The sequence below is a fragment of the Heterodontus francisci genome, chromosome 4, assembly GCF_036365525.1.
Source record: "Heterodontus francisci isolate sHetFra1 chromosome 4, sHetFra1.hap1, whole genome shotgun sequence".
Lineage (NCBI taxonomy): Eukaryota > Metazoa > Chordata > Chondrichthyes > Heterodontiformes > Heterodontidae > Heterodontus > Heterodontus francisci.
In genome coordinates, this window is record NC_090374.1 from 17,738,225 (window position 1) to 17,764,941 (window position 26,717).

The 26,717-nt window shown below is 44.0% G+C and overlaps 1 protein-coding gene across 1 annotated transcript; it reads right to left on the minus strand.

Moving 5' to 3' along the window:
• Nucleotides 1-2,029: 2,029 nt before the first annotated feature.
• On the minus strand, nucleotides 2,030-26,450 carry tnip2 (TNFAIP3 interacting protein 2). The gene is made up of 6 exons (XM_068029232.1): nucleotides 24,967-26,450; nucleotides 16,493-16,801; nucleotides 12,792-12,872; nucleotides 11,375-11,707; nucleotides 8,940-9,059; nucleotides 2,030-6,530 (listed from the first exon to the last, which is right to left on the minus strand). Exons 1-6 carry the CDS (start codon nucleotides 25,330-25,332, stop codon nucleotides 6,279-6,281), a joined length of 1,461 nt encoding a protein of 486 aa, XP_067885333.1. The 5' UTR covers nucleotides 25,333-26,450; the 3' UTR covers nucleotides 2,030-6,278.
• Nucleotides 26,451-26,717: the final 267 nt, after the last annotated feature.

Consider the following 26,717-nt stretch of genomic DNA (forward strand, 5'->3'; position numbering starts at 1 on the left):
CTGCCATTGTCCTCCTAGGTGATAGAGGTCATGGGTTTGGAAGGTGCTGTCAAAGGAGCCTTCGTATGTTGCTGCAGTGCATCTTGTAGATGGTACACACTGCTGCCACTGTGTGTCGGTGGTGGAGGGAGTGAATGTTTGTGGATGGGGTGCCAATCAAGCGGGCTGCTTTGTCTTGGATGGTGTCGAGCTTCTTGAGTGTTGTCGGAGCCACACTCAAGGCAATTGGAGAGTATTCCATCACACCCCTGAGGGTAGATGGTGGACAGATTTTGAGGAGTTAAGAGGAGAGTCTCTTGACACGGAATACGAACATACAAATTAGGAGCAGGAGTAGGCCACTCAGCCCCTTGAGCCTGCTCCACCATTCAACAAGCTCATGGCTGATTGGATTGTAACCTCAACTCCACATTCCCACCTACCCTCATAACCTTTTACCCCCTTGCTTATCAAGAATCTAGCTATTTCTGCCTTAAAAAATATTCAAAGACTCTGCTTCCAACCGCCTTTTGAAGAAGAGAATTCCAAAGACTCACGACCCTCTGAGAGAAAAAAAATTCTCCTCATCTCTGTCTTAAATGGGAGTCCCCTTATTTTTAAACAGTGACCCCTAGTTCTAGATTCTCCCACAAGGGGAAACATCCTTTCCACATCCACCCTGTCAAGACCCCTCAGGAGCTTATATGTTTCAATCAAGTTGCCTCTTACTCTTCGAAACTCCAGCAGATACAAGCCGAGCCTGTCCAATCTTTCCTCATAAGACAACCTGCCTATTCCAGGTGTTAGTCTAGTAAACCTTCTCTGAACTGCTTCCAATGTATTTACATCCTTCCTTAACTAAGGAGACCAGTACTGTACACAGTACTCCAGATGTGGTTTCAGCAATGCCCTGTATAACTGAAGCATAACCTCCCTACTTTTGTATTCACTTCCCCTCACACTCAACAATAACATTCTATTAGCTTTCCTAATTACTTGTATAATGAGATTGCTTCTTTTTTTTGGTAAAATATGTTTTAGGGCCTTATTGTTGAATTATGGACATGGATTCATCTGGAGTCTTTAAGAAAGGCTGAGCATTGTTTTTTTTTTGAAAAGAAGTCACCAGGAGGTTCCTGTATTTGGCTTGTAAACAAGTCTTACGGGAGGCACCTATTTGTGGATAATCACCCAGCAGGGGTTGTTTTTGACTTGGGGAGATGTTTACCAAGAAGTGGCAGGTCATGGTTTATAGCGGGCACGAGGCTTGACTTCTGGAATGTTTTTGTTTCAGTTTCAGTTTGAACTGTTACAACAGACAGTTGGTTTTTTGCCTGTCAAAGAAGACCCAGCTCATTTTGCTGTCTCTTCAAAAGAAACCCTGTATTTCCAGTGTGTCAGTTTCCTAGTTCCAACTGTATTTGAAGAAACTCTACGTATCCAATATGTGAGAACTCGTACCTTGTTGCTGCTGTAAGACCTATCTGAAGCCTCCGGAAAGCCTACCCAAACTGATCTTCAATGTCACCTGGAAAGAACTGTTCTAGGAAGATCCCAGTGACAGCCATCTAATACACATTTGGGACATCAAACCAACGACAAGTATTCAGCCTTTTAAAAAAAAAAAAAATTTTCTGTAACAGCACTAAACAAAAAGCCCTTTTATTTTTCCGGTTAACTGGTGTGTTTGTGTATGGGGCTGAGATAGATAAAAAGCTTTAATATTTCTATTTTTGTGTGTATGTTTTACTTCATTATTGGTTAAGACTTGATAATTTGATAACAAAACTCTGTACTTGCTTAAATATTGTTAAACTTCCAACGATAGGTCACCGCCCTGAAACATTAACTGTTTCCTCTCTCCACAGATGCTACCTGACCTGCTGAGTATTTCCAGAATTTTCTGTTTCCATTCCATAGTCCTTTGCTTTAGAATCAGAAATGAAGGGGGAGACGGGCACAATGGGCCAAATAGCCACCTTCTGTGCAATAAAATTTCTATGTTGCTATTGAATTTGATAATTTGTGAGTGGTACAAAAACACATCAGAACTTTTCAAAAATTATTTTAATATAAAAATAATTTAAACGCTGTACAGTAACATTTAGGTGGTTATAATAAAGTTACTTCACACAAAAAAATGCAAGAATTTCAAGTGCAGATTCGGTGAAACAAATGAAAGATGCACAAGAGAGTGGGAAAAATACAACATGAATAATAAAGTTAGAACACTATTAAAATAGAAACTGACACAACTGAAACATTGTGCAATATAGATTGACCATTGGAGACCACACTGTGTAATGGTCCAACATAGCATTGATGCTGCATCAAGTAAGTGGTGCTCACAAACTGTCCACTCTCACATTTTCATGCATAAAATCTTGGAAACAAGATTGGAATTTCCAGAATTTTTATAAAGTATTTTACTGCTGAGGTATTAAAGAGTCGACAGGATGGATGGAAACAATGTCCTCTGGTGGGGGGAGGGGAGTCCAGAATAAGGGGACATAACCTTAAAATTAGAGCTAAGCCATTCAGGGGTGATGTCAGGAAGCACCACACAAGGAGGAGTGGAAATCTGGAACAGTCTGTTTCCCAAAACAGGCCTGCTAATATCTCATTATCCACCCCCCTGCCCTGCCCCCGCCCCTGCCCCTGCCCCCGCCCGGACCTGCCTGAAGTTACCGACACTGAGCAATACCACTGGCAATGAAAAAATATATATTCCCCAAAGCCCCTCGATCACCTTGGCAGCAATTCTGCCAGCCTGCAAGCGCAGGCAATTGTCCCAGAAAAGCAGACGTTAATACAAGGGGGCTGGATTACAAAAGGGAGGAAGTGATGCTTCAGTTGTACAGAGCCTTGGCCAGACTCCCTCTGGAGTAATGGTGTTCAGTTCCAGGCCTTGCACCTTAGGAAGGAAATATTGGCCGTGGTGCGAGATTCACCAGAATGGCACCGGGGCTTGAAAAGGTTCTCTTATGAGGATAGGTTCCACAGACTTGCCTTGTATTTCCCCTTGAGTTTAGAACGTTGAGGGATGATCTTGTCGAGGTGTTTAAAATGCTAAAAAGGATTTGACATGGTAGATACAGAATCATACAATGGTTATAGACTAGAAGGAGCCCATTTGGCCCATCGAGTCTGTACCTGCTCTACTGAACAATCCGGTTCCTCCCCACATCCCTGCAACTTTTTCTCCTTCAAGTATTCATCCAATTCCCTTTTAAAAGCTATACAGAGAAAATATTTCCTTTGGTGGGGGAGGCCAGAGTGGAGTGGATGTAATTTTAAAATGCCAATTAGGCCATGCAGGAGCACAGTCAGGAAGTATATTTTCACACAAAAGGTAGTGGAAATCTAGAGCTGTCTCCCAAAAGGCTGTGGATGCAAGGGGTCAACTTTCAAAACTAAAATCAGTAAATTTTTGTTAGGCAAGGGCATCAAGAGATGTGGCACAAAGTCAGGAAAATGGAATTGAAGTATGATGTAATTGAATGGGGAAACAGGACAGAGGGGCTGAATGGCCTAGTCCTGTTCTATAATCCTCCTTGCAGCAGGGCTTTGCAGTGGCTGGAGAAGGTCTGTGCTACATGCCTCTGAGTGAAGAACAGGAATTCTACTCACAGGCTGGGAACCTTAGCTCCAACCTTGGATCCTGTGTCCATTGCTGCAAACTTTTAGAAAGGGGAACTGATGCTGTTCAGTGAGAGCAGTCACCCACCATCATCACAGTGATTTCCCCCGTGAGTGGTTATATTCCAAAGTCAAAGCCAGCCATCTTTGTGAAGCCTAAAAAACATGTGGTCATTTTTGGCACACTTTACCCACAAGGCAGTGGGAGGGGGGGGGGGGGGGGGCGCTGTTGCAAGAGGCCCAGTACACCACTCACCAGAACAGTTCGGAAGTCAGTCAAACTGAAGCTCCCCACACGGGATTCATTTGTTTTACAACAAAGACTTTTAGCAGTCAGAGGTTGATCAGCTGTGAAGAGGACTGACTACTCTGTGACATGTTTTCACTTCAGACAGCAAGAATCTCCTGCGGAATCACATATTGGATAAGTACAGGCAGAGCGTGGCTCAACATCAAGGGGAATAAGCTGACAGTTGAAAACCAGCGCTCGTTTTAAGTTAGTAATCAATGAGCCTAAAATCCAACCAATGTAATAACGCTAAGCACTTTAAATATTTTTAATATCTTTAAATAAATATCTTTTTAAGATCGAAGATCTTGATTTATGCATTTTGCAGTGCGGGATTTCCCCCATTTTTTAAGAGTTACACTGATTTTTGAATAAGGATCATGTTTTTCATGTCAATGCACATTGTTCTTTAATGCAAAGCCTGGCTACCCGACCAAACCCGACTACATGCGTCTGGGTCGGGTCTGTATTCTGCGTCTAGCATTCGGGCTCAGCTGGGGTGGGGCTGGACTGTACTGTTTTGCTTTGTATTGTTTTCGTTTTAATCTATGATTTTTTTTGTTTCATTAATATGTTTGTTATTTTCGGGTTGGGTTGGGCATTTTTAAAAAAATGAAAGGACTCGGGCCCTGGTTGGCTGTTGTCGGGTCGGGTTTTACTTTTATACCCGAGCCAGGCTTTACTTTGATGTGCAACACGCTCATTTAAATTGGCACTGGTGAGGTCATCCCGGTTCTGGAACGACTTTGGAGTGTGTGGTTCCCAGCTGGACCCAGTTCTGTGCCATGCATTGATTGGGCTCTGTCACAGCTTCCCAGTTCCAGCAGCAGTTAACAGTACTTTCCACAGAACTAAAGCCACCACTCGGTCTCCCTGGTGAAAGGGAAGCTACACATTCACCCAGCAGCTCAGATATCAGAAACAATAGGAGGGGCCCTTCTCAGAATATTACATTTTGGGATACCGTACATAATCATTTCAAACATGACGTGGTGATTGTAGCAGGCTTGGGAGGAACAGGTGACTTTGGATCTATGCTTCCCAAAGCTCTCCCCCACTGGGTCTGTTGCCGAGATGGAGATTGACAAATCATAGCAAATCAACAACTCCATCATGATTGTATCATGTGACTACCAGGATGGTAGCTGGTGAATTCGTTGGACCTCAAGTCTTTTCTCACGGAGTAATTCCTTCAAGGCCACAATATTCCAGCAGCCATGAAGGGAAGCCAAAACTGAATTCAAATCAAAGGGATATTGCCTAGTGTCTATGCTGGAGTCATTCCACACTCTACCCTGGTTACTATTGCCCCTTGACCTGTCCTACACTACCAGCTTCACAGATATTAACTGCTTTGTCTCAATTACAAGTCAAAAAAATCACTTCTGGGATCACACTGGGATTTGCTGTTTGTACATTGTTCTTTTTATTTCATTTCACATTATATTTCTCTCAGTCTCTCTCTTCCCCCACGCCCCTTATTTCTCGATCTAAAATAATCACTCTTGTCCCCGGCCTTTTCATCTTGCATTCACTTTCTTTCCTCTCCCTTCTCTTTCTCTTTAGCTCTCAGTCCCCTCCCTATCCAGTTCCAGATTTTGAATTAGTGATATAATTCAGCCCTGAGTAATCTTCTCCATGTATCCAGGGTGTGACCTACAGGCAATACTCGTGCTGTGACCTGCTGCATTCCTGGCTCCAACAACCGTGTGACAAAGATGAAGAGAGTTGGATTTTACTTTCTCCTGTGGGGATTGTTTAAGGCCAGTGTTTCTTTCTTAATATCTTGCAACATAACCTGCAAGACTTGCATTTATATAATGCCTTTCACAACATCAGAATGTCCCAAAGCCTGTTACAGCAGGGCAGTACTTTTTGAAATGTAGTCATTGTTGTAATGTAGGAACCACACCAGCCAATTTGTGCACAGCAAGCTCCCACAAACAGCAATAATGACCAGAAAATCTGTTTTAGTGATGTTGGGTGAGGAATAAATATTGGCCAGGACACGGAAGAGAACTTCCCTGCTCTTCTTCAAAATAGTGGCATTTGGATCTTTTATATCCAAATGAGAGGACAGACGAGGCCTCAGGTTAATGTCTCACCTGAAAGACAGCACCTCCGACAGTGCAGCACTCTCTTGGTACTGCATTAAGGTGCCAACGTAGACATTGTCTGTCCCCCACTCTCTCTCTTCCCCTCACACTGGGAACAATTTTGTTTTAATGTAATCCCCTGCCCACTACAAGGCTTCATCAATCTAAGATGTGTGCTGGTTGCTCTGGGCCAATGGAAAGTCTTGTGGTGGAGCCAAGTCCGTCACAGGGTTTGTTGGCGGTGGTCGATAGATAGACTTGAGAGTCGGTCAGATTCATTGGCAGCACTCCGAGATGTGCCTGAGGCACTCGTCACTAACTTCGTCGTTGAAGAGCCTCATGCACTTGGGACACTGTAGAAGTCCTTGCTGCCTGGCCTCGGCACCTGGGCTCCTGCTGGTCGATAATGGACGAGAGATCTCCATTGGAGGCTGTATGCCATTACCAAGCAAAGACACTGGCGTGTCAGTCTCCAGGTAGTAGGGGCTCACCCTGCCATGACCACGGGCAGCTGGGTCCCAGTGCTCCTGCAAAGCAATGGCACAATTAGTGCCTGTTCGGTGACTTTACTCAGCATTTACAGCAGTGATATAAGAACAAAAGAAATAGGAGTAAGAGTAGGCCATTTGAACCTTTGACCCTGCTCCACCTTTCAATAAGATCATGGCTGATCATCTAACTCGGCTCCACCTTCCGTATCCCTTATTTCCCAAAAATCTGTCAACTTCTATACTGAATATATTCAACGACTGAGCATGCACAGCTTTCTGTGGTAGAGAATTCCAATGATTCACAAACCTTTGAGTGAAGAAATTTCTCATCATAGTCCTGAACAGCTGACTCCTTATTCTGAAACTGTCCCCCTCCCCTGCACCACTCCTCCCCCTCTAGTTCTAGACTCTCAAGGGAAACATTTTCTCAGCATCTACCTTGTCAAACCCCTTAAGAATTTTTTTATGTTTCAATTAAATCACCTCTCCTTCTTTAAGTTCTAGCAAGCATAGGCCTAGCCTACTCAAACTCTCCTCAAAAGACAATGCCCATATCCCAGGGCCTAGACTTCAAAGAGTACTTCATGGCTGTAAAACGATTAAGGATGGTCTGAAGTGGTGAAAGGTGCTATATAAATTCAAGTCTTTCTTTATCTCTCAATCTTCTCAAAGAGATTGAATTTGTTGATGCCGTCAGATTTGTAGGTACAGCAAGATCCCACAAACAATGTTTTCTTTTATTACCATCAGGACACTGGCAATGCAGTATTAAAAGAAAGACTTTCATTTATAGTGTTTTTCATGATCTCAGGCCATTCCAAACCACTTTACAGGCAGTACTTCTTTGAAGTGTGCTCACTGTAGGAAACATGGCAGCCCATTTGTGCACAGCAAGCTCCCACAAACAGCAATGAAATATGACCACATAATCTGTTTTAGTGATGTTGGTTGAGGCCTAAATATTGGCCAGGGCACTGCTCCTCTTCAAAATAGTGGCATTAGGATCTTTTATGTCCACCTGAGGGAGTAGATGGGACTTCAAGTTAATGTCTCACCTGAAAGATGGCACCTCTGACAGTGCAGCACTCAGTCAGTACCGCACTAGAAGTATCAACCTGGATTATGAGGCTCAAGTCTTTGGAGTGGGACTTGAGCCCATAAATATCCAACTCAAGGCAGTGCGACCCACTGTGCCACAGCTGATACCCAATCATTTAAAAAAAAAATTATTGCTGGGATGTGGGCGTCGCTGGCCAGGCCAGCATTTATTACCCATCCCTAATTGCCCTTGAGAAGGTGGTGGTGAGCTGCATTCTTGAACCGCTGCAGTCCTTGGAGCGTAGGTACACCCACTTTGCTGTTAGGAAAGGGGTTCCAGGGTTTTGACCCAGCGACAGTGAAGGAACGGCAATATCGTTCTAGGTCAGGATGGTGTGTGACTTGGACGGGAACTTGCAGGTGGTGGTGTTCCCATGCGTTTACTGCCCTTGTCCTTCTAGGTGGTAGAGGTCACGGTTTGGAAGGTGCTGTCGAAGGAGCCTTGGTGTGTTGCTGCAGTGCATCTTGTAGATGGTACACACTGCTGCCACCGTGTGCTAGTGGTGGAGGGAGTGAATGTTTGTAGATGGGGTGCCAATCATGCGGGATGCTTTGTGCTGGATGGTGTTGAGCTTCATGAGTGTTGTTGGAGCTGCACCCATCCAGGCAAGTGGAGAGTATTCCATCACACTCCTGACTTGTGCCTTGTAGATAGTGGAGAGGCTTTGGGAAGTCGGGAGGTGAGTTACTCGCCACAGAATTCCCAGCCTCTGACCTGCTCTTTAGCCACGGTATTTGTGTGGCTGGTCCAGTTCGGTATCTGGTCAATGGTGACCCCAGGATGTTGATAGTGGGGGATTCAGCAATGGTAATTCCATTGAACGTCAAGGGGAGATGGTTAGATTCTCTCTTGAGATGGCCATTGCCCGGCACTTGTGTGGTGCGAATGCTACCTATCAGCCCAAGCCTGGGTGTTATCCAGGTCTTACTGCATATGGACATGGGCTACTTCAGTAAGGAGTCATGAATGGTGCTGAACATTGTGCAATCATCAGTGAAAATCTCCGCTTCTGACCTTATGATGAAGGGAAGGTCATTGATGAAGCAGCTGAAGATGGTTGGGCCTGGGACACTACCCTGAGGAACTCCTGCAGTGATGTCTTGCAGCTGAGATTATTGACCTCCAATGAACACAACCATCTTCCTTTGTGCTAGGTACGACTCCAACCAGTGGAGAGTTTTCCCCCAATTCCCATTGACTCCAGATTTGCTAGGGCTCCTTGATGCCATACTTGGTTAAATGCTGCCTTGATGTCAAGGACTCTCACCTCACCTACTCAGTACAGAGAGTTGCTGTGTACTCATTGCTCTTTGCTGTATATTTTCCACCCCCGATAATCTTTTTACCTGTTTCCTTGGCAACTGCAGCCTCAGACGAGCCAATTCTTCCTCCAGTTCCTGAATCCTGCTTTGAGCCCGCTCTCTGTCTTCCCGTTCTGATTTGAAATCGTCTTTGTAGACCAAGACCTAGAATTATCAAAGCAAATTTGGTTAGGAGATATGGATAGCTCGTGGCAGGGGGGGCGGGGGTGGAGGAGGGGACAACTAATAATTGGTCAAAATGTCACCAACACCACAAATAAAAACACAACAGAAAAGGCCAACAATACACAGCAAGTCAGTATCAGAGGGAGAGAGAGTGCAGTTTGGAACAAGGCCCATCAAGATTCTGGTGAGCATCACAGCTGGATCAGGAACATCTGATCTTGTTTGGATAATAATGTGTCTGGTGTGTATTTTCAGGCTTGATTTGGACTTTTCCAGTTAGGTAACTGGTATGTTAAGGAAAAAAAATAAAAGCACAAAACTTTTAGAAGATATTATTCCCTAAGGTCCATCACAGGGGCAAGGTCAAGGGCCAGAGCCAGTGTTGGGGGGGCTGCACCCAGCCACATTATCTCCTGCTGTCAAAAATAAACATGGTAAGCTGGAAGAGTTTGATGTAAATCCTATTATAGATGAATGAAGATATCTGCACTCCTTGCATGAGATGCCTTGAAATTGCTTTCATGAATGAGATTTGGGGGCACTATGTGATCACTGGTTAAACTGAGGCATACATGGTGACCAAAGCACCTTTCACCATCTTGGGATATCCCAAAGTACTTTACACTCAAAGTAGTACTTTAGAAGTGTGGTCACTGTTGTAATGCAAGAAACGTGGCAGCCAATTTGTGCACAGCAAGCTCCCACAAATGGCAATTTGATAATGACCAGGTAATTTATTTTTAAGTGATGTTGATTGCATGATAAATATTGGCAAGGACAATATCGTGACCCCGGAGAGGGTGCAGAGAATGGAAAGCAGGATGATGATAATTCGAAGAGTATAGGTTCAATTAGCCAAGGCTATTCATTTTGGAGAATGCAAGCTGAGAGCAGATATGATTGAGGTTTTAAAATGTCGAGGCAATTGGACTCATTCATTCAGATACACTATTTGAGTACTCATGCACCCTTGCTCTAAGTCAGAAGGTTGTGAGTTGAAGTCCCACTTTGATCAAGGCTGAGACTTCAGTCCAGTACTGAGAGAGTGCTACACTGTCAGACGCATCAACTTTCAGATGAGATTCTGAACCGAAGCCCCGTCTGCTCTCTCAGGTGGACATAAAGATCCCATGGCCACTATTTTGAAGAAGAGCAGGGGAGTTCTCCCCAGTGCCCTGGCTAATATTTATTCCTCAAACATCACTACTCAGAAACACATTACCTGGTCATCATCACATTGCTGTTTGTGGGATCTTGCTGTGTGAAAATTGGCTGCTGCGTTTCCTACATTAACTGCAATTCAAAAAGTCCTCCATTGGCTGTAAAGAATTTTGCAAAGCCCCGAGATTGTGAAAGGCATTATATACTGACTGGATTGTTCGATGACCTCTTTCTCTGCTGCAATGACTCTATATAAACACAGTTCTTCAAGTCGAGATGAAAGCAGGGTAAAGAACATGCCCATGATAACTGTGGGGAATGGCTGAGATTAAATGGCAGAAAATATACGCTTTCAGGGATTGGAACAAATTGCCAAGATGTGCGGTGAGCCACTTCAGTCCTTTTAATAAAAACAGGGAACTTGCCAAGTTCCTGACAGAAGAGGATATTTCCAAGCACCAGCTAATTGTGACTCTGAGTCATGAGCAACCATCATCTCCTGGACTTAGGGAATTGGAGAAGAATTTCCTAAATTGGCTGCTGTATTTTTTTTGCTTCTGCCAGGAAATGGCGTGGTTAGTTGGGGATGGGGTTAAAGCTGCATTTGTGACTGAATGGGGCATGCTCGATAGTCTTCCCTCGGCCGACTTCTTCATACACACAGATGTCATCGCCCCCCCCTCTCTGCATTTCTCTTGACTTGAGTATACAGAGCATAATTTCATAGTTTGCAGATGATATGAAACTTGGCTATGTAATAAACAATGAGGAGGATAGTGACAGACTGGTAAAATGGGCAAATACGTGGCAGATGAAAATTAACGCAGAGAAATGTGAAGTGATGCATTTTGTTAGGAAGAATGAGACATTATAAATTAAATGGTACCATCTTAAAAGGGAGAGCAAGAGAGAGAGAGACCTGGGTTAAGGGGTGGGGGAGGGGGGTGGTGGTGGTGAATGTATACAAATCTTTGAAGATGGCCAAGCTAATCTGGTCATTATTACATTTGTTTGTGGGATCTTGCTGTGCACCAATTGAGTGCCATATTTCCTACACTTCAAAAAATATTTAATTGGCTGCAAAGTGCTGAGGTTGTGAAAGCTGCTGCAGAAACACAGGTTTTTCTTAGTACCTGTTGCTCCAGCATCTGCATTCTCTCCCGAGCGGCTGCTGCAGCTGCCTGGGCACCCTGTAGCTCCTCACGTAGCTGCTGTATCGTCACCCTCTCCTTCTCCAGCCCATCCCTGTAACCTGCCAGACGGCTGCAGTCCTTCATCTTCTCCTCTAGCAGCCGGTTCAGCCGCAGGATCTCCTGCCGCAGGACATTCTCACCAACCCGAGGGGAACTGAGACCCGTCAGCTGGTCAATTCTTGACCTCAGATCCTTTAATTGGTGGTGAAGGTTTTTAACGTACTCCTCTCGGCTGATGTCGTATTTTTGCCACTTAGTGTTAAGATCTTCCACCTGCAAGGGAATTAAAGAGCAAGGAATCATCAAACGGTGCATGGTCTTAGGAAGTTTGAGCCTAATCAGTGTCATGGATATGGTATTGGACTTTCTGCAGTTCTTTGGCAGCACGTCCAAAAGCAGTGACCTCCAGATGGACCAGGCCAGCAGGCATGTAGGAAACATCATCACCTCCAAGTTTCACCTCTCCGAGTCACACACCATCCTGGCTTGGACGTATATATCAGCCATTCTTTCATTGTCACTGCAGCAGTGTTTAACTCCAGACCCAACAGCACCTTCGCATGGACTGCACGGTCCTAGATGAAAGCTCACCACCAGCTACTTGAGGGCAACTAGGAATGGGCAATAAAAACCAGCGACGCCCATAACCCGAAAATACATTTTTAGAAAACCAACTGGTTGACTATTTTGAGGCAGGGAACATACCTCCCCCATCTTGTCTGGCCTACATGTGACTCCAGCCCCACAACACGTGATTGACTGCCAAACCCCTGCCGCAAGGCCCTCTGGCTCAGTACTTTTGCCTTCGAGTCAGAAGGTTCAAGTCCTACTGTAGGGCTTGAGCACAAACATCTAGGCGGACACTTTCAGCGCAGTACTGAGGGAGTGCTACACCTTCAGAGATGCCGTCTTTCAGGTGAGATGTTAAACCTAGGCCCCCGTTCTGTTCTCTCAGGTGGATGTAAATGATCTCATGGCCACTATTTCGAAGAGAAGGGGAATTCTCTGTGGTGTTCTGGCCAATATTTATCGCTCAATCAGCATCACAAAAACAAATTTTCTGGTCCTGTATCTCATTGCTGTGCGCAAGAGTTTCATAAGAAAGAGACAAAGAATGCTTGGGGCCGAGGCAGCTGAAGACTGTATAATTGAGTCACAGCCACCAATGGTGAGGCAAAGGCCATCAGGGATGCTCAAGAGGCCAGAATTGGAGGAGCGCAGGTATGAGAGGGTTGGAGGAAGTTAGAGATAATAAAGGGTGAGGCCATGGGGTGGGGGGATCTAAAAAGGATGAGAATTTTAAAACAGAAAAGGTCCCATTTACCATGGGGTGAGGGAACTTGTTGAACCTACTTACGTAAATGACTTTTTGTTTCAGAATTTGGTTCTCCTCTTGCAGTCTGTATGTGTTGGTCTCTGGTGAGTCTGCTTGATGCAGCTGTTGAGAGCAAGGTTGCACTGTGAGGCATTTGTTCATACTTTCATACCATCATGGAATTAGATCCTGAACTTTGGTCTAAGAACTGACGTTGCTATGGAAACACGTTACAAAGTTATTCTTCTGCTTTCTCACAGCAATGCTCAGGTCAAGTGATTTGTCGGTGAGGGAATTAGGGTTTCCAACCCTCCAGGATTGCCTCCAGTCTCCAGGAATGAAAGACTGATCTCCGGGACACGGCTGCACAATCCCAGGAGACAAATTATGGAAGCATTTTTTTAAAAAGTGTTTCCAAAAAATATATTATTTGAACACTTATTAGTTATAAAACATGGGAATAATAGCTGTTGACTGACAGGCAAGCATTATCTAACCAAGTAATCCTACATTGACTGCAATTCAAAAGGTCTTCCATTGGCTGTAAATTTTGCAAAGCCCCAAGATGGTGAAAGGCATTATATACTGACTGGATTGCTCAATGACCTCCTTCTCTGCTGCAATGACTCTATATAAACACAGTTCTTCAAGTCTTTTTTTTAAGCAGAGATGAAAGCAGGGTAAAGAACATGCCCATGATAACTGTGGGGAATGGCTGAGATTAAATGGCGGGAAGTATACGTTTTCAGGGATTGGAACAAAGTGCCAAGATGTGCGGTGAGCCAATTGGCTTTCCAATTGGTTTGTGGAAGGCAGGGTGCCCACAAGGATGGACATGACGAGTGACCAATGGCAGAAACAGGGGGATTGGCGGTGGGGGGGAAAATGTGGCTGGAGGCATGTGGTGAACCTCCAGAAATATGTCTGACTGAAGTTGGCAACCCTTGTGGTACTGCTACTTAGAGTTGTAAAAATGGCTTAACCTAGATAGGTTGCTTTCTCTGGACATAAATGGGAGTTGTACAGTTTATCTGGAGATGCAGAGTGGACATTAATTTCTCTGACCTGAACTTATCAGTGGGCTACATAGTATCTGACCCTCTCTTTTACAGCCACTCTCTCTTCCTCCATGGCGTGACATTCTTCCCCTTAGTCTCCCTCCCCAGAGGTTTCTGGTCTCGATATTTACATCTACATGTTAAATCCTGCACACCTCCTGCCCCTCCTCAGTTCCACACTAGTATTGCAGCCTGCAGCTCTCCTGCCCTTATTCCCGAGAACTCCCTCTTCTGTCTCACTTCCTCTCACCCCAACTTTGACTTGACCTTCTTGAAAACTGCCTATCTGACCAGTCACCTTTCTGATCTCCCCTATTCATCCTCTGTATGGCAACTCGGGATTTATATATTAAATATTAAATTTTAAATATTAAATATTAAATATAATATAAATATATGTTTCCAGTTGTTGTAAATTAAATCATTCCTGGGTGAGGTGCCCGATTAACAGGTACCAAATCAAGAACCACCTCATTTCATTCTATTCCACACATTTTATTAGAGTACAACTGCATTCATGGACTCCTGTAATTATTCTACATCTTCATATTGAGCTTGCTTTAGGGTTCATTACATGTACATTTAGCAACTTACAACCTTCACCTTACAGCCTGCAGAGTAAATCTAATTGATCATCAAGGGCACGTCATTTAATTACATGCCTAGACATGATTAGAAAACACTGCCTACTTGCTGGAGTGAGGGAGTCGGAACTCACTGAACCAGTGGGGAAAACTACCCCCCCTCCCCACTTTTCCCAAACTATCCAGTATTTCTTCTCAAAAATAAATTTACTAGAATGTTACCAGGAATAAGTGACTTCAGTTAAGTGGAGAGACCAGAGAAGCTGGGGTTGTTCTCTCTAGAGCACAGAAGATTAATGGGAGACTTAATAAAGGTCATGAAGGGTTTTGATAGAATAAAAATGGAGAAAGGGTTTCAAGTGGTAGGAATGACAGTAACCAGAGGACACTGATTTAAAGTAATTGGCAAAAGAACCCGAGGAGGAGATTAGGTTTTTTTTTAAAAAACACAGCAAGTTTATTATGCTGTGCGATATACTGCCTGAAAGGGCAATGGAAGTGGATTCAGTAGTAACTTTCAAAAGGGAATTGGATAAATACTTGATAGGAAAGTTTTGGGGAAAGAACAGGGTGACTGGGACTAATTGAATAGCTCTTTCAAAGATCCAGCACAGACATGATGGGCTGAATGGCCTCCTGCTGTGCTGTAATTCTCTTATGAACATCTATAAATGCTTATACAATATAGTTACCATTAATCTTAGAAAATAGAAAAAAAAAGGGTTCTCATGAAGAAACAAATTCAGTTAAAAGGAGTAGAAGGCAGACATGATCAAAATGATGTCACTAGGCAGGTTAAAAATAACCTTGTGCATGTGCTACCGTTACATTTACAACTAACTTTGTATAACCTTCTTTTCCTGTTACTGGAAAGTCCCAACATTAATCAAATCAGATAAGCTTGAGATTGGGAAAGTCCACACTTGACAACGTGAGGTAACCTCCGTTAGCAGCCCACTGGAAATAAATCTCTGTTTAGGAAATTTCAAAATTATCCCTCGGAAAAGAGATTTGAGGTGAATCGCTAATTCACTGTTTCAAAATTGCAAAAACTGCCTTAAGTTCAAACAGCTGAGAAAAATGCTGGAGAGAAGTGCAGCTAGTTTGTGAATGTTTTGGGGTGAAGTTCTGGAGGCTGCAGGATGCGGGGTTCATGGAATGTCCAGTGTGCTAGGCTGTGGGGTCAGACAGTCTGTGGGTCTGGCCTGTGTCTGCGACCTGCAGGATTCAGGGTCAGACAGTCTGTGGGTCTGGCCTGTGTCTGCGGCCTGCAGGATGCAGGGGCAGACAGTCTGTGGGTCTGGCCTGTGTCTGCGGCCTGCAGGATGCAGGGTCAGACAGTCTGTGGGTCTGGCCTGTGTCTGGGGAGGCTGCAGCGTCCATGAATGTTACAGTGTACCAGGCTGTGGTCTAGGAGATCAGGAATCTAGGAATTTTCTGCATTTCACAATCACTCAGCAAAGCACCTTTCTACAATGCTCTCATTCTGGGAACAGACAGCAATAGCTGTGGCTTCACAACAACACCCACACCCAATAATTTTGTTCAAGCCAGGGTATTTTCTACTTTAGGCGGAGAGCTAGTTAAGGGGACTGTGAAATGGTCAGAGAGAGAGACAGACAGACAGAGAACCCCAAATTAGAGAGCAGTGTTAAAGCTTCCCACACAACTGGAGGATGGGAGGTATTCTCCAAGTTCACACTCAGAGGGGAGAGGGACTGTTGAGTATTCTCTCCCCATGACCATACATTATCAGGAGGTGACAGGCATGCTGGTGGTCAGAGGTTGGGTAAAAGATGTGAATGTTTCTTTCTCTCAATAATGAATCTCCCCTCCACACAGAGGGGAGTAAACCCTTGATCTTCTGGGTCTGTTTGGACCCATGTATGTACTCACAGGGGTGTACACAGGTGAGTTGCAGCTAGACTTCAGCAAATGCTAAGGGAACCTGTATGTACTTAAATTCAATCCCAATCTGAACAGCCATCTCCCAGGAGGGCTGGGGCTCAAGTCCCCCTCCCCCACCTGGTGACATTCAGCGGCTGAACCCCTCTCGTTAGGTGATCAGAACTCGTCCAGGATGTAACAGCACCGTTAATACCTCAACGTTGTGCTTCGTGGGACTCTGTTCCTTCTCCGCTCCATGCCCACTCTTTGTCCGCTGCTCCTCCAGCTGCCGTGCCAGCTGCTGGCACATGTCAGCAGTGCTGGCCAGGCGCAGCTGCAGCTGTTCTGTCTCATCTGCCAACGAGCGGCACCACAGCTCCCGGGTAGTTTGGAGCCTTTCCTTCTCCCGCAGGGCCTGGTGCAGCCTGGCAATCTCACCATCCTTCTCATGCTGCGGGCTGCCTACTATCTGTTCCATCTCTCGCTCCTTCTCCCTCAGCCGCAGCTGAACCATCTGCAGATCCTTCAGTGGTGGGGGGGGTTTAAGAAGAAAAATTAATTAATATCATTTAACAACTGCCCAGGTGGTTCTCACTCTTGTCTTGGTGTCACAAGATTGAGAGTTCAAAGCCCACTCCAGAGACTTGAGCACATCATCTGGGCTGACACTCCCATTGCAGTACTGAGAGAGTGCTGCATTGTCAGAGGCGTCTTCTTTCGGGTGAGATATTAAACTGAGGCCCCATCTGCCCTCTCAGGTGGAGGTAAAAATCCCATGGCACTATTTCAAAGATGACCAGGGGAGTTCTCCCCCAGTATCCTGGGGGACATTTATCCCTCTACCAACATCACTGAAAATAGGTTATGTTAATCTTTATGGGAGCTTGCTGTGCACAAACTGGCTGCTGCACTTGCTACATTACAACAAAAGTACTTCATTGGCTGTAAAGCACTTTGCAACATCCTATGTTTATGAAAGACGCTTTATAGAAATGCAACTTCTTTCTTTTTTCACTCTTTTCCGTAACAAAACTCTGAATCTAGACATGGATTTGTTGTTTTCCCTCCTTCACTTCACATTCCAACATGCTCATACCAATGTAATTTCCCGTTTCCCCCTGGGGAGGGTAGATCCCCATTGCTTTGCTGCTATTCCATGCTCCAGCCTGTGATGGGCCCCTTGATTAATAGAAACTTACAGCTGAAAAGGAGGTTATTCAGCCCATCATCCCCATATCAACTCAATGAAAGAGTTATCCAATTAGTCCAACTGTCCTGCTGTTCCCCCATAGCCCTGCATATTTTTCCCCTGTATGAGAGGTGGGGGAGGTGATCCAGTCAGCCTGCGGCACGGGGTGTGCAATCCCGTCAGCCTGCGGTATGTGAGGCTGCACTGCACATGGGATTAGTCAGGAAAACACATTTCTCATCTTGTTCTCATACCTGAAAGACTGAACAGTGCCTTTCACCACCTCAGGTCATTTCAAAGTGCTTTACAGCCAATGAAGTACTTCTGAACTGAGACACTGTTGTAATGTAGGAAACTCCCACAAGCAGCAATGTGATAATGACCAGATAATCTGTTTAGTGATGTTGATTGAGATATAAATATTGGTCAAGACATCAGGGAGAACTCCCCTGCTCTTCTTCAGTCGTGGACAAGGGTTCTTTTACGTTGACCAGAGGGGCAGATGGGGCCTCAGCTTAACGTCTCATCTGAAAGATGGCCACAGCCAAGGTGGCCCCTTCCACAATGTCTGTCTTGCAAGACAGATTCACTCCCTCCACCACGAGTACACAGTGGCAGCAGTGTGTACCATCTACAAGATGCACTGTAGCAGCTCGCCACACCTCCTTCAACAGCACCTTCCAAACCCGCAACCTCTACCAACTAGAAGGACAAGGGCAGCGGACGCATGGGAACACCATCACCTGCAAGTTCCCCTCCAAGTCACACAGCATCCTGACTTGGAACTATATCACCGTTCCTTCATCACACTAGGTCAAAATCCTGGAACTCCCTCCCTAACAGCACTGTAGGTTGGCCTACACCACATGGACTGCAGGGGTTCAAGGGGGCTCACCCCCACCTTCTCAACAGCAATTAGGGATGTGCAACAAATGCTGTCAGCAACACCCACATCCTACGAATGAATTAAAAAAAAGTTAAAATGTTCTGATCAGATGCCATATTCAGTAACTTCCAAAACTCCAGACTGACCTCAGCCTTTATCAATGTTGCAACCCTGAGCTGTCTCTTACATATCAAGCCCTTCCCTGTGGTTCACATTACACTGTAAATACATGTCCCAGATCTAACTTGCCTTCTCCACCCTCCACCCATTTATTATCCAAAATCCTTTTGACTCTGTTGTAAGTCAGTATTTTTTAAAAATCATCATCTTGTTATATAGTTTCACTTGTCTGACTTAAATGTTAATTCAATTACGCGTGACCAAGAATCCCCCTCATTACTGATGGGTCTCGAGTAAGATTCTATAAAATACTATGGGCAGTGCAAGCAGACAGTGGTGTCACCAGTTAATAATGTGTTGGATAAGAAACACAAGCCAGTAAAGAATGAATGAATTTGCATTTATACAACACCTGTCACATCCTCAGGATGTCCCCACAAGCTTCACAGACAATCAATTAAAAGTGTAGTCATTGTTGTTCTGTAGGCAAAAAAGGGCATCCAATTTGCACACAGCAAGCTCCAACTAACAGCAGTTGGTGGAGGGATATATATTGGCCAGAATATCTAGGAGAGCTCCTTATGTGCTGTAAATATCATGATTTCTATGAACTCCTCTGCTCTTCGAAATAGCGCCACGGGATCTTATGCATCTACCCGAGAGGGCAGCCTTTGTTTAACATCTCACCCAAAAGACAGCATTTCTGACAGTGTAGCACTCCCTCAAGACTGCAGTGGAGTGGCAGCTGAATTGATCTGCTCAAGTCTGTAAGTGGAGCCTGAACCCATGGTCTTCTGGCTCAGAGGTGAGAGTGCCATCGATGGGCCAAGCTGATGCAGTACTGAATCAAAGCCCACAAAATAGCTGAATCATCCAATCTTTTAAATTAAGCAATATAAACACATAGAATTTACAGCACAGAAACAGGACATTCAGTCCACTTACACTACGCTGGTGTGTATGTTCCACACAAGCCTCCTCCCAACTTACTTCATCTCACCTTACCAGCACATCCTTCTATTCCTTTCTCCCTCGTGTTTATCTAGCTTCCCCTTAAATGCACCTATACTATTTACCTCAACAACTACTCATGGTAGTGAGTTCTGCATTCTAACCACTCTTTGGGTGAAGAAGTGGTTTTTTAGTACTTAAAAAAAAGTTTTTCAGATCATTTGAGTTAGTTAACTGTGAACTAAGAGTCTTCAATGTCGTGCCAGTATGTTTCCTACGTGATATCTCAAGTTGCTCCATCACTGCCACATTAATGCTTTACTCTAGGAGTCGAGACCTACAGAAGTATTAATAGACATTCACATGCTGGTAGGAATAGAGATCTTCTGGGCGGGGGAAGTCCATGAATGAGGCAGTCATGTATTGACTGTGGAAGAAGCAGAACCTAATGAACCAGAAGCCTAAAAGGCTTCCTGTAGACACAATCCAATTTTGGACAGGTGAAATCTATAACTATACCTTTTGTTATTCATTCATGAGATGTACACATCACTGGCAAGGCCAGCATTCATTGCCCATCCCTATACAACTGTGTAAGACACTAGTTCGGCCTCTGCTGGAGTATTGCGTCCAGTTCTGGGCACTGCACTTTAGGAAAGCTGTGAAGGCATTGGAGAGAGTACAGAAAAGATTCATGAGAATGGTTCCAGGGATGAGGAATTTCAGTTATGAAGATAGATTGCAGAACTGTTTTCCTTGGAGAAGAGAAGGCCGAGAGGTGATTTGATAGAGGTATTCATAATCATGAGGAGTCTGGACAGAGCAGATAGAGAGAAACTGTTCCCACTCGTGAAAGGATTGAGAACGAGAGGGCACAGATTTAAAGTATCTGGTAAGGGAAGCAAAAGTGACATGAGGAAAAACTTTTCACGCAGCGAGTGGTTAAGGTCTGGAATGCACTGCCTGAGAAAGTGGTGGAGGCAGGTTCAATTGAAGCATTCAAAAGGGAATTAGACAGTTAAATGAAAAAGGAAGAATGTGCAGGGTTACGGGGAGAGAGCAGAGGAATGGAGTTGAGGGAACTACTCTTTCGGAGAGCTGGTGCGGACACGATGGGCCGAATGGCCTCCTCCTGCACTGTAACGATTGTGATTTTGAGTGTGTTCCTCGGCCATTTTAGAGTGCACTGCGTCAATCACATTGCCATGAGTCTGGAGTCATATTTACGCCAGACCAGGTAAGGAGGGCAGGTTTCCTTACCTAAAAGGACATTCATGAACCAGATGGATTTTTATGGCAAACCTATAGTTTCATAGTCTCCATTACTGATACTAGCTTTAATTCCAGATGTATTTAAATTTCCCAGCTGCCATGATGGGATTTGAACTCAATCATTACTCCAGGACTCTGAATTACTAGTTCACTAACATAAACACTATGTTATTGTACTCCTCAGTTCTCACAGTTCAAGTGGACTGGTTTGGAGAGGCCAAAAATACAACTGACCTGATTAGTAATTCCAGCATTTCCTGTTTTTATATTGCATCATTACTTATTTGAAACAGGTTGGCCCTTAGCCGCCCTCTGAAGTGGCTCAGCAAGCCACTCAATTGCATCAAACCACCACCAATGTTTCAAGATGTTTGCCCACCACCTTCTCAGGGCAACTTGAGATGAGCACTAAAATGCCAGCCTTGCCAGTGATGCCCACATCCTGTGAATGAGTAAGAAAATGGAAGGGTTGATTTGTGTCGGACATTTTGGGTATGGAGGATGCTGAGCATCAGTTGGTTGGACAGAATGACCAATTGTGTAGCCATGAGGAATACAATGGAATAACAAAGATGATTTCAACAGAGCACATGCACTACAGAGCTGAAGACCTGACCCCTCAGAACACAATGGGATTGAAAATCCCCAAATCCCTGCCCAGAGAGATTTGCCATGACTCAGTGGGTAGCACTTTCGGCTCCAAATCAGAAAGTTGTGGGATCAACTCCCACTCCACAGACTTGAAAACAAAATCCAGGCGGATACTCCCAGTGCAGTACAGAGGGAGTGCTGCACTGACAAAGGTGCCGTCTTTTGGATGCGATGTTAAACTGAAGTGCCATCTGCCCTCTCAGGTAGACATCAAAGATCCCATGGCTACTATTGGAAGAAGAACAGGGTAGTTTTCCTGGACAATATTTATCCTTCAAACAACATCACTAAAAGAAAGTATCTGGTCATTATCTCATTGCTGTTTGTGGGAGCTTCCATATTTCCTTGATTACAACAATAACTGAACTTCAAAAGAACCTTAAAGTGCTTTGGGATGTCCTGAGGTCATAAAAGGCACTGTATCAAAGCAAATTCTTTCTTTCTTATGAGAAAACCTGACATTGACTATGAGTGGTAACAGAAGGAAATGAGCTATGTTGAGGTCTTGTGGTCTTTATGGTCAGCTGGTTCAAATGACTACTATTGCAAGAAGTAATAATGAATGGCTGTTTACCAGAAGACGAGTGCCTTCACTGGATATTAGTCATTAGATCAGATGCCCTGACTATCATTCAGTCTCAGGTAATGCTGTTGCTTGATATCTTTCCCCCTGGCAAAGCAGACAACTCACTCCCAGATCTTCAACCAGAGGGTGCAAGGCAACTCATTCTCTGATTGTCCATCTCTCTTCTTCCCATCCCTCCCCTAAGGAAAATGTCTTACCCTTGGCCTTACTGAGATAAGCAATCCTTTCCCCAACAGGCTATGGCTCTTTTCACTGGAAAAAGTTGGGTAACCAAATAAAGATCTTTAAGATTATGAAAGAGTTTGATAGGGTAGATGTGAAGATGCTGTTTCTACTTGTGATGGAGACCAAAATTAGGGGCCATAAATGTAAAGTATTCACTAATAAATCTAATCGGGAATTCAGAAGAAACTTCTTTACCCAAAGAGTGGTTAGAATGTGAAATTTGCTACCTACCATAAGAAGTGGTTGGGATGAGTAACGGATGCATTTAACAGGAAACTAGATAAACATATGAGGGAAAAATGAATAGAATGATATGCTGATAGGGTTGGATAAAGAGGGTGAGAGGAGGCTCGTGTGAAGCATAAACACCAGCATGGACCAATTAGGCTGAATGACCTGTTTTGCTGTAAATTCTATATAGTTTTGTTTTTGACCTGAATATTTAGCTTCTGCTATTATCTTTCCACCTTTGTTCCCATCTTTTCCTCTTTTTTCTTCATCCATTGATGAAGGCAGGTTTATTTGAGGCATTGGTTCCAAAACACCACAGAAAACATTGGTCATAAGCCTCTATAATTCTTGTGTTACACTCTTAAATCATCACTGGCATAGGTGAGATGGGCCGAATATCCTCCTTCTGTATTGTAAGATTCCATGAATTGCTTCCCCCATTAACAACACCAATATCACACCTGTACCTACCAGTGCCACTGGTGCTATTCAGCTCCCTCCAAACAACACAGGTTTGGAAAGACAGAATCAATAACTGTTTAGCTGGGTACGGTTGTTTTTTTTTTTTTTAAAGAGAACACAATGGGAAAGTTTTACACACAGTCACTGGGTTTGACTGAAATCCTAGTGAAAACACTGGAATCAGTCTGATCACAATGATAAAGCAAATGGGCTTCAACCCCCCTTTGCCAGTACGATTTATTCCTTCGTTTATTGACTTCACTGAGGGTAGAATTCAGAATTTACAGGCAACATCTCACATGGGCTACTCCACATCAGGAATGTCTCAATCTTTTAGAAGCACTGTCCAATCTGTGGGCTGCACTAGTCAGTGGGGTTCCCCCTTGTAAAGTGGTTCGGGTTGGGACGTGGAGCGCTACTGTGGAATTTAGGAAAATACAATTGGCAGGGTTCCTGGACATCAAGCGCTTCAAAGAACAAACTGAGCCTGGAGTGGACAGCTCTATATAAATGGTGTGCTGATTAATTCTATACATCAAGTGGATTGTAAACCTCATTCTGCATGATGGATGATGCTATGCAGAAGCCTCAGTGAGTCACAAACAATGGTGCTCAGCTGCCACATGCTCCCATTGAAGTGTCAGCTGCAGCTCAGTGCCTCTGAGTTCAAGTACCACTCCAGAGATTTGAGCACATAATCTCGGCCAAAACTCCCAGTGCAGTACTGCGGGAGTGCTGCACTCAGATATTATCTTTCAGATGAGATGTTAAATCAAGGTCATGTTTGCTCTTTCAGGTGCGCATAAAAGATGGCATGGCACTATTTTAAAGAAGAATAGGGGAATTCTCCCCAGTTTTGGTCAATTATTTATCCCTCAACTAATATTACTAAAACAGATTATCTGATCATTATCACATTGCTGTTTATAGAGTCCTAACGGCACAAAAGGAGGCCATTCAACCCACTGAGTCCATGCCGGCTCTCCCTAGAGTAATCCAATCAGTCCCATTCCCCCTGCTCGATCCTCATAGCCCTGTAAGTTTATTTCCCTCAAGTGCTCATCCAGTTTCCTTTTGAAATCACTGATCATCTCTGCATCCACCACTCTCAATGGGAGCTTGCTGTGCACATTGGCTACTGCATTGCCTACATTACAACAGTGATGACACTGCTGTGGAGCACTCTGGGACAAGGGGGTGAAAGGTGCTATAGTTCTCTTTTTCAGATGTAATTTTAAAAAAATAGTCCTTTTTGTATGAAACTGAATCTGGCTGACATTTGAATAAGCAAAAAAAAAAACTTCTTTTACCATGCCTTTAAAAAAAATACTTTTTGTTTCTTCTTTCTCAGGATGTGGATACTGCTGGCAAGGTTAGCATTTATTGCCCATCTCTCAGAAGGTGGGGGTGGATCTTGAATTGCTGGTTTGATAGAGTGACTTGCAAACCACTTCAGGACAATTAAGAGTCAACCACATGGGTGTGGGACTGGAGTCACACGTGGGCCAGTCCAGGAAGTCAGCAGGATTCCTTCCCTCAAGGACTTTAGGGAACCAGTTGGGAATTTTTCTTTAGCATTTATAAAGCGCCGTGAATCCCAGGAAGATCTCAAAGAGATTCATATACAATTAATTATTTTAAGTGGTTACTGAGACCCCCCACCCCCACCCATAGATACACACACATGGGACTACAGTGATTTAAGAATGGAAATTCCATTGTTAGTTAACTGAGACCCCCCCAAACCCCAAACCCCATCAAGCCATTACTTAGGAAGATTTTTAGCATTTTTTAATTAGCGTTTTGGGAATCAAATTCCGTAATTTTGTCTCTTTCCCCTGCGTTGTTTGAAAACCACCAAATTTGAAAGTGTAAGAAGCCATTTGGCCCATCGTGCCTATACTGACTCTTTATAACAGCTATATACTCAACCCAATTCTCCATAATCATTTAATTTATTTTGTTACATACTGATCCCACATCCCTTTTAAACTTACAGATTCTACTCCCATCACTATTTGAGCAGGATAATTACTTGTCCTAGCAGTGGATTTTTTTAAAAACTGTGAATCAGACTGGATTATAATTTTATGATGCAAAGAGTTTTTTTTTTACCTCTTTCAGCTGGTCGTTCTCCTGTTGCCAATTCCTCGCCGAATCCGCCAGCTCCTTTTTGACTTTGCTCACTTCCTGAAATAGACAGTCCACCAGGGATCCTGAGGGGCCGAAGCTCATCACGCTGCCCTCGTAGGCGGCTAGGCGAGCTTGCAACTCTTTGACGAGGCCATCCTTCAGAGCGATCTCCCGGCTCAGGCGGCCCAGTTCCTGCCGGGCTTCATGGTAAAAAGTGCCGATGGTGTTGTAGCTTTTCAGCCTGGTCTTCAGGATCCGATTCTCCTTCTGTAGTCTATCCACCAGGTCCTGTAACTGGGTGAAACTCAACACCAGCCGCTCCGTACTCTCATCGCTATCCACAGACATTGTGAAGTGTCCAATTTATATAGTTTTAAAATGCAACCTACCCCCAAAAAAGTGTCAGTGGGCCTTTTAAAAAAAATCTATTAAACGTTAAACAATAAATGGATTATCGAAACGCTGATTGAGACATTGTATAAAGTGTCGAATTTTTTTTAAAAAGTTGCCAAAAGTGTCAGTAACTCACCGACCGCGCAGTCTTTAAATATATATTAAAGGGAATTTTAAAAATAGATGTCTAAATCTTGATTCAGACATTGTCTAAAGTTTAAATCAAATTTTAAAATTGCAACAACCCCAAAGTGTCAGTAAATTAGCGACCGTGTACAGTCTTTAAAACGTTACACTGAAAACCAGTAAATGGAAGACACTGTATCTAAATGCTGATTCTCTAAGTGAGACTAAAGACTTAACACAAAGAGGCAGCAAATATGAACAGGTTAAAGCAGGTCCTCAACGTATGACTGAATGTATCCATTCCGTTCGCTCCATGTCATTTCGCAATCGACGTATTTCCATCCAGGAGGGAATTTCCTCTCCGGGGATCCCCCTCCACCGGCTCTCCGGATTTTTTCTCGTACTTTTCTCTCTCTGAAAAAAAGTGTCTAGCGTTGCTCCGTTGACTTGCACGTGTCCGTCTTGTTCTGATTAATGGCTTCTCGTTAAAGCAAAAAGCTCCAGGAAAGTCATTTTGTGATCGAAATAAGAGAAAGCAATAAGAAAAAAATTACACGCGGCTAACTGGAAGGAACTTACGAACGCTTTTCATGTGACCTTCTGACGCTTCCTATTTTGTCCCAAGTAGAATTTACCCTTTTATTTTAAACAAGGGACTGACCATCTTTAATATGGTCTTTTAGGACTTGCCTCTTCACATAAAAAATCTATTTATCTTCATTGTGCACCATTTATTAACCCAGTAGGCGTGGACTGGTTGTTATAGCTACATCCTCTCCTCGTTCTTGTGTTAATTTCAGTTTCATCAGAAAGAGCAGAGGGAACCACGCAGTTACCGGGACATCTGGGATATGAACGGGTAGTGGAGGCTGGGAATGTGAACGGGCTGTTCCTCAGCAGGTTTTACTGGACTGATATGTAAATAACCGCACCGACTCGAAAAGGTTTCTTAAAAGTAGACATTTTAGCATCATTTGACTTGCGTATTTTTCTCGCCTGTCAATTCCAGGAAGTGATACTGAGTGTTTTTTTTAACAAAGCATTGATCTGTCCCCAGAACCCCAGTTATAAATCTTACATAGAATTTACAGAACAGAAACAGGTCACTCAGCCCAACTGATGTTTCTGCTCCTCTCCAGCCTCCTCCCACCCCATCAGCATATCCTCCTGTTCCTTTCTCCCTCATGTTTATCGAGCTTCCCCTTAAATACATC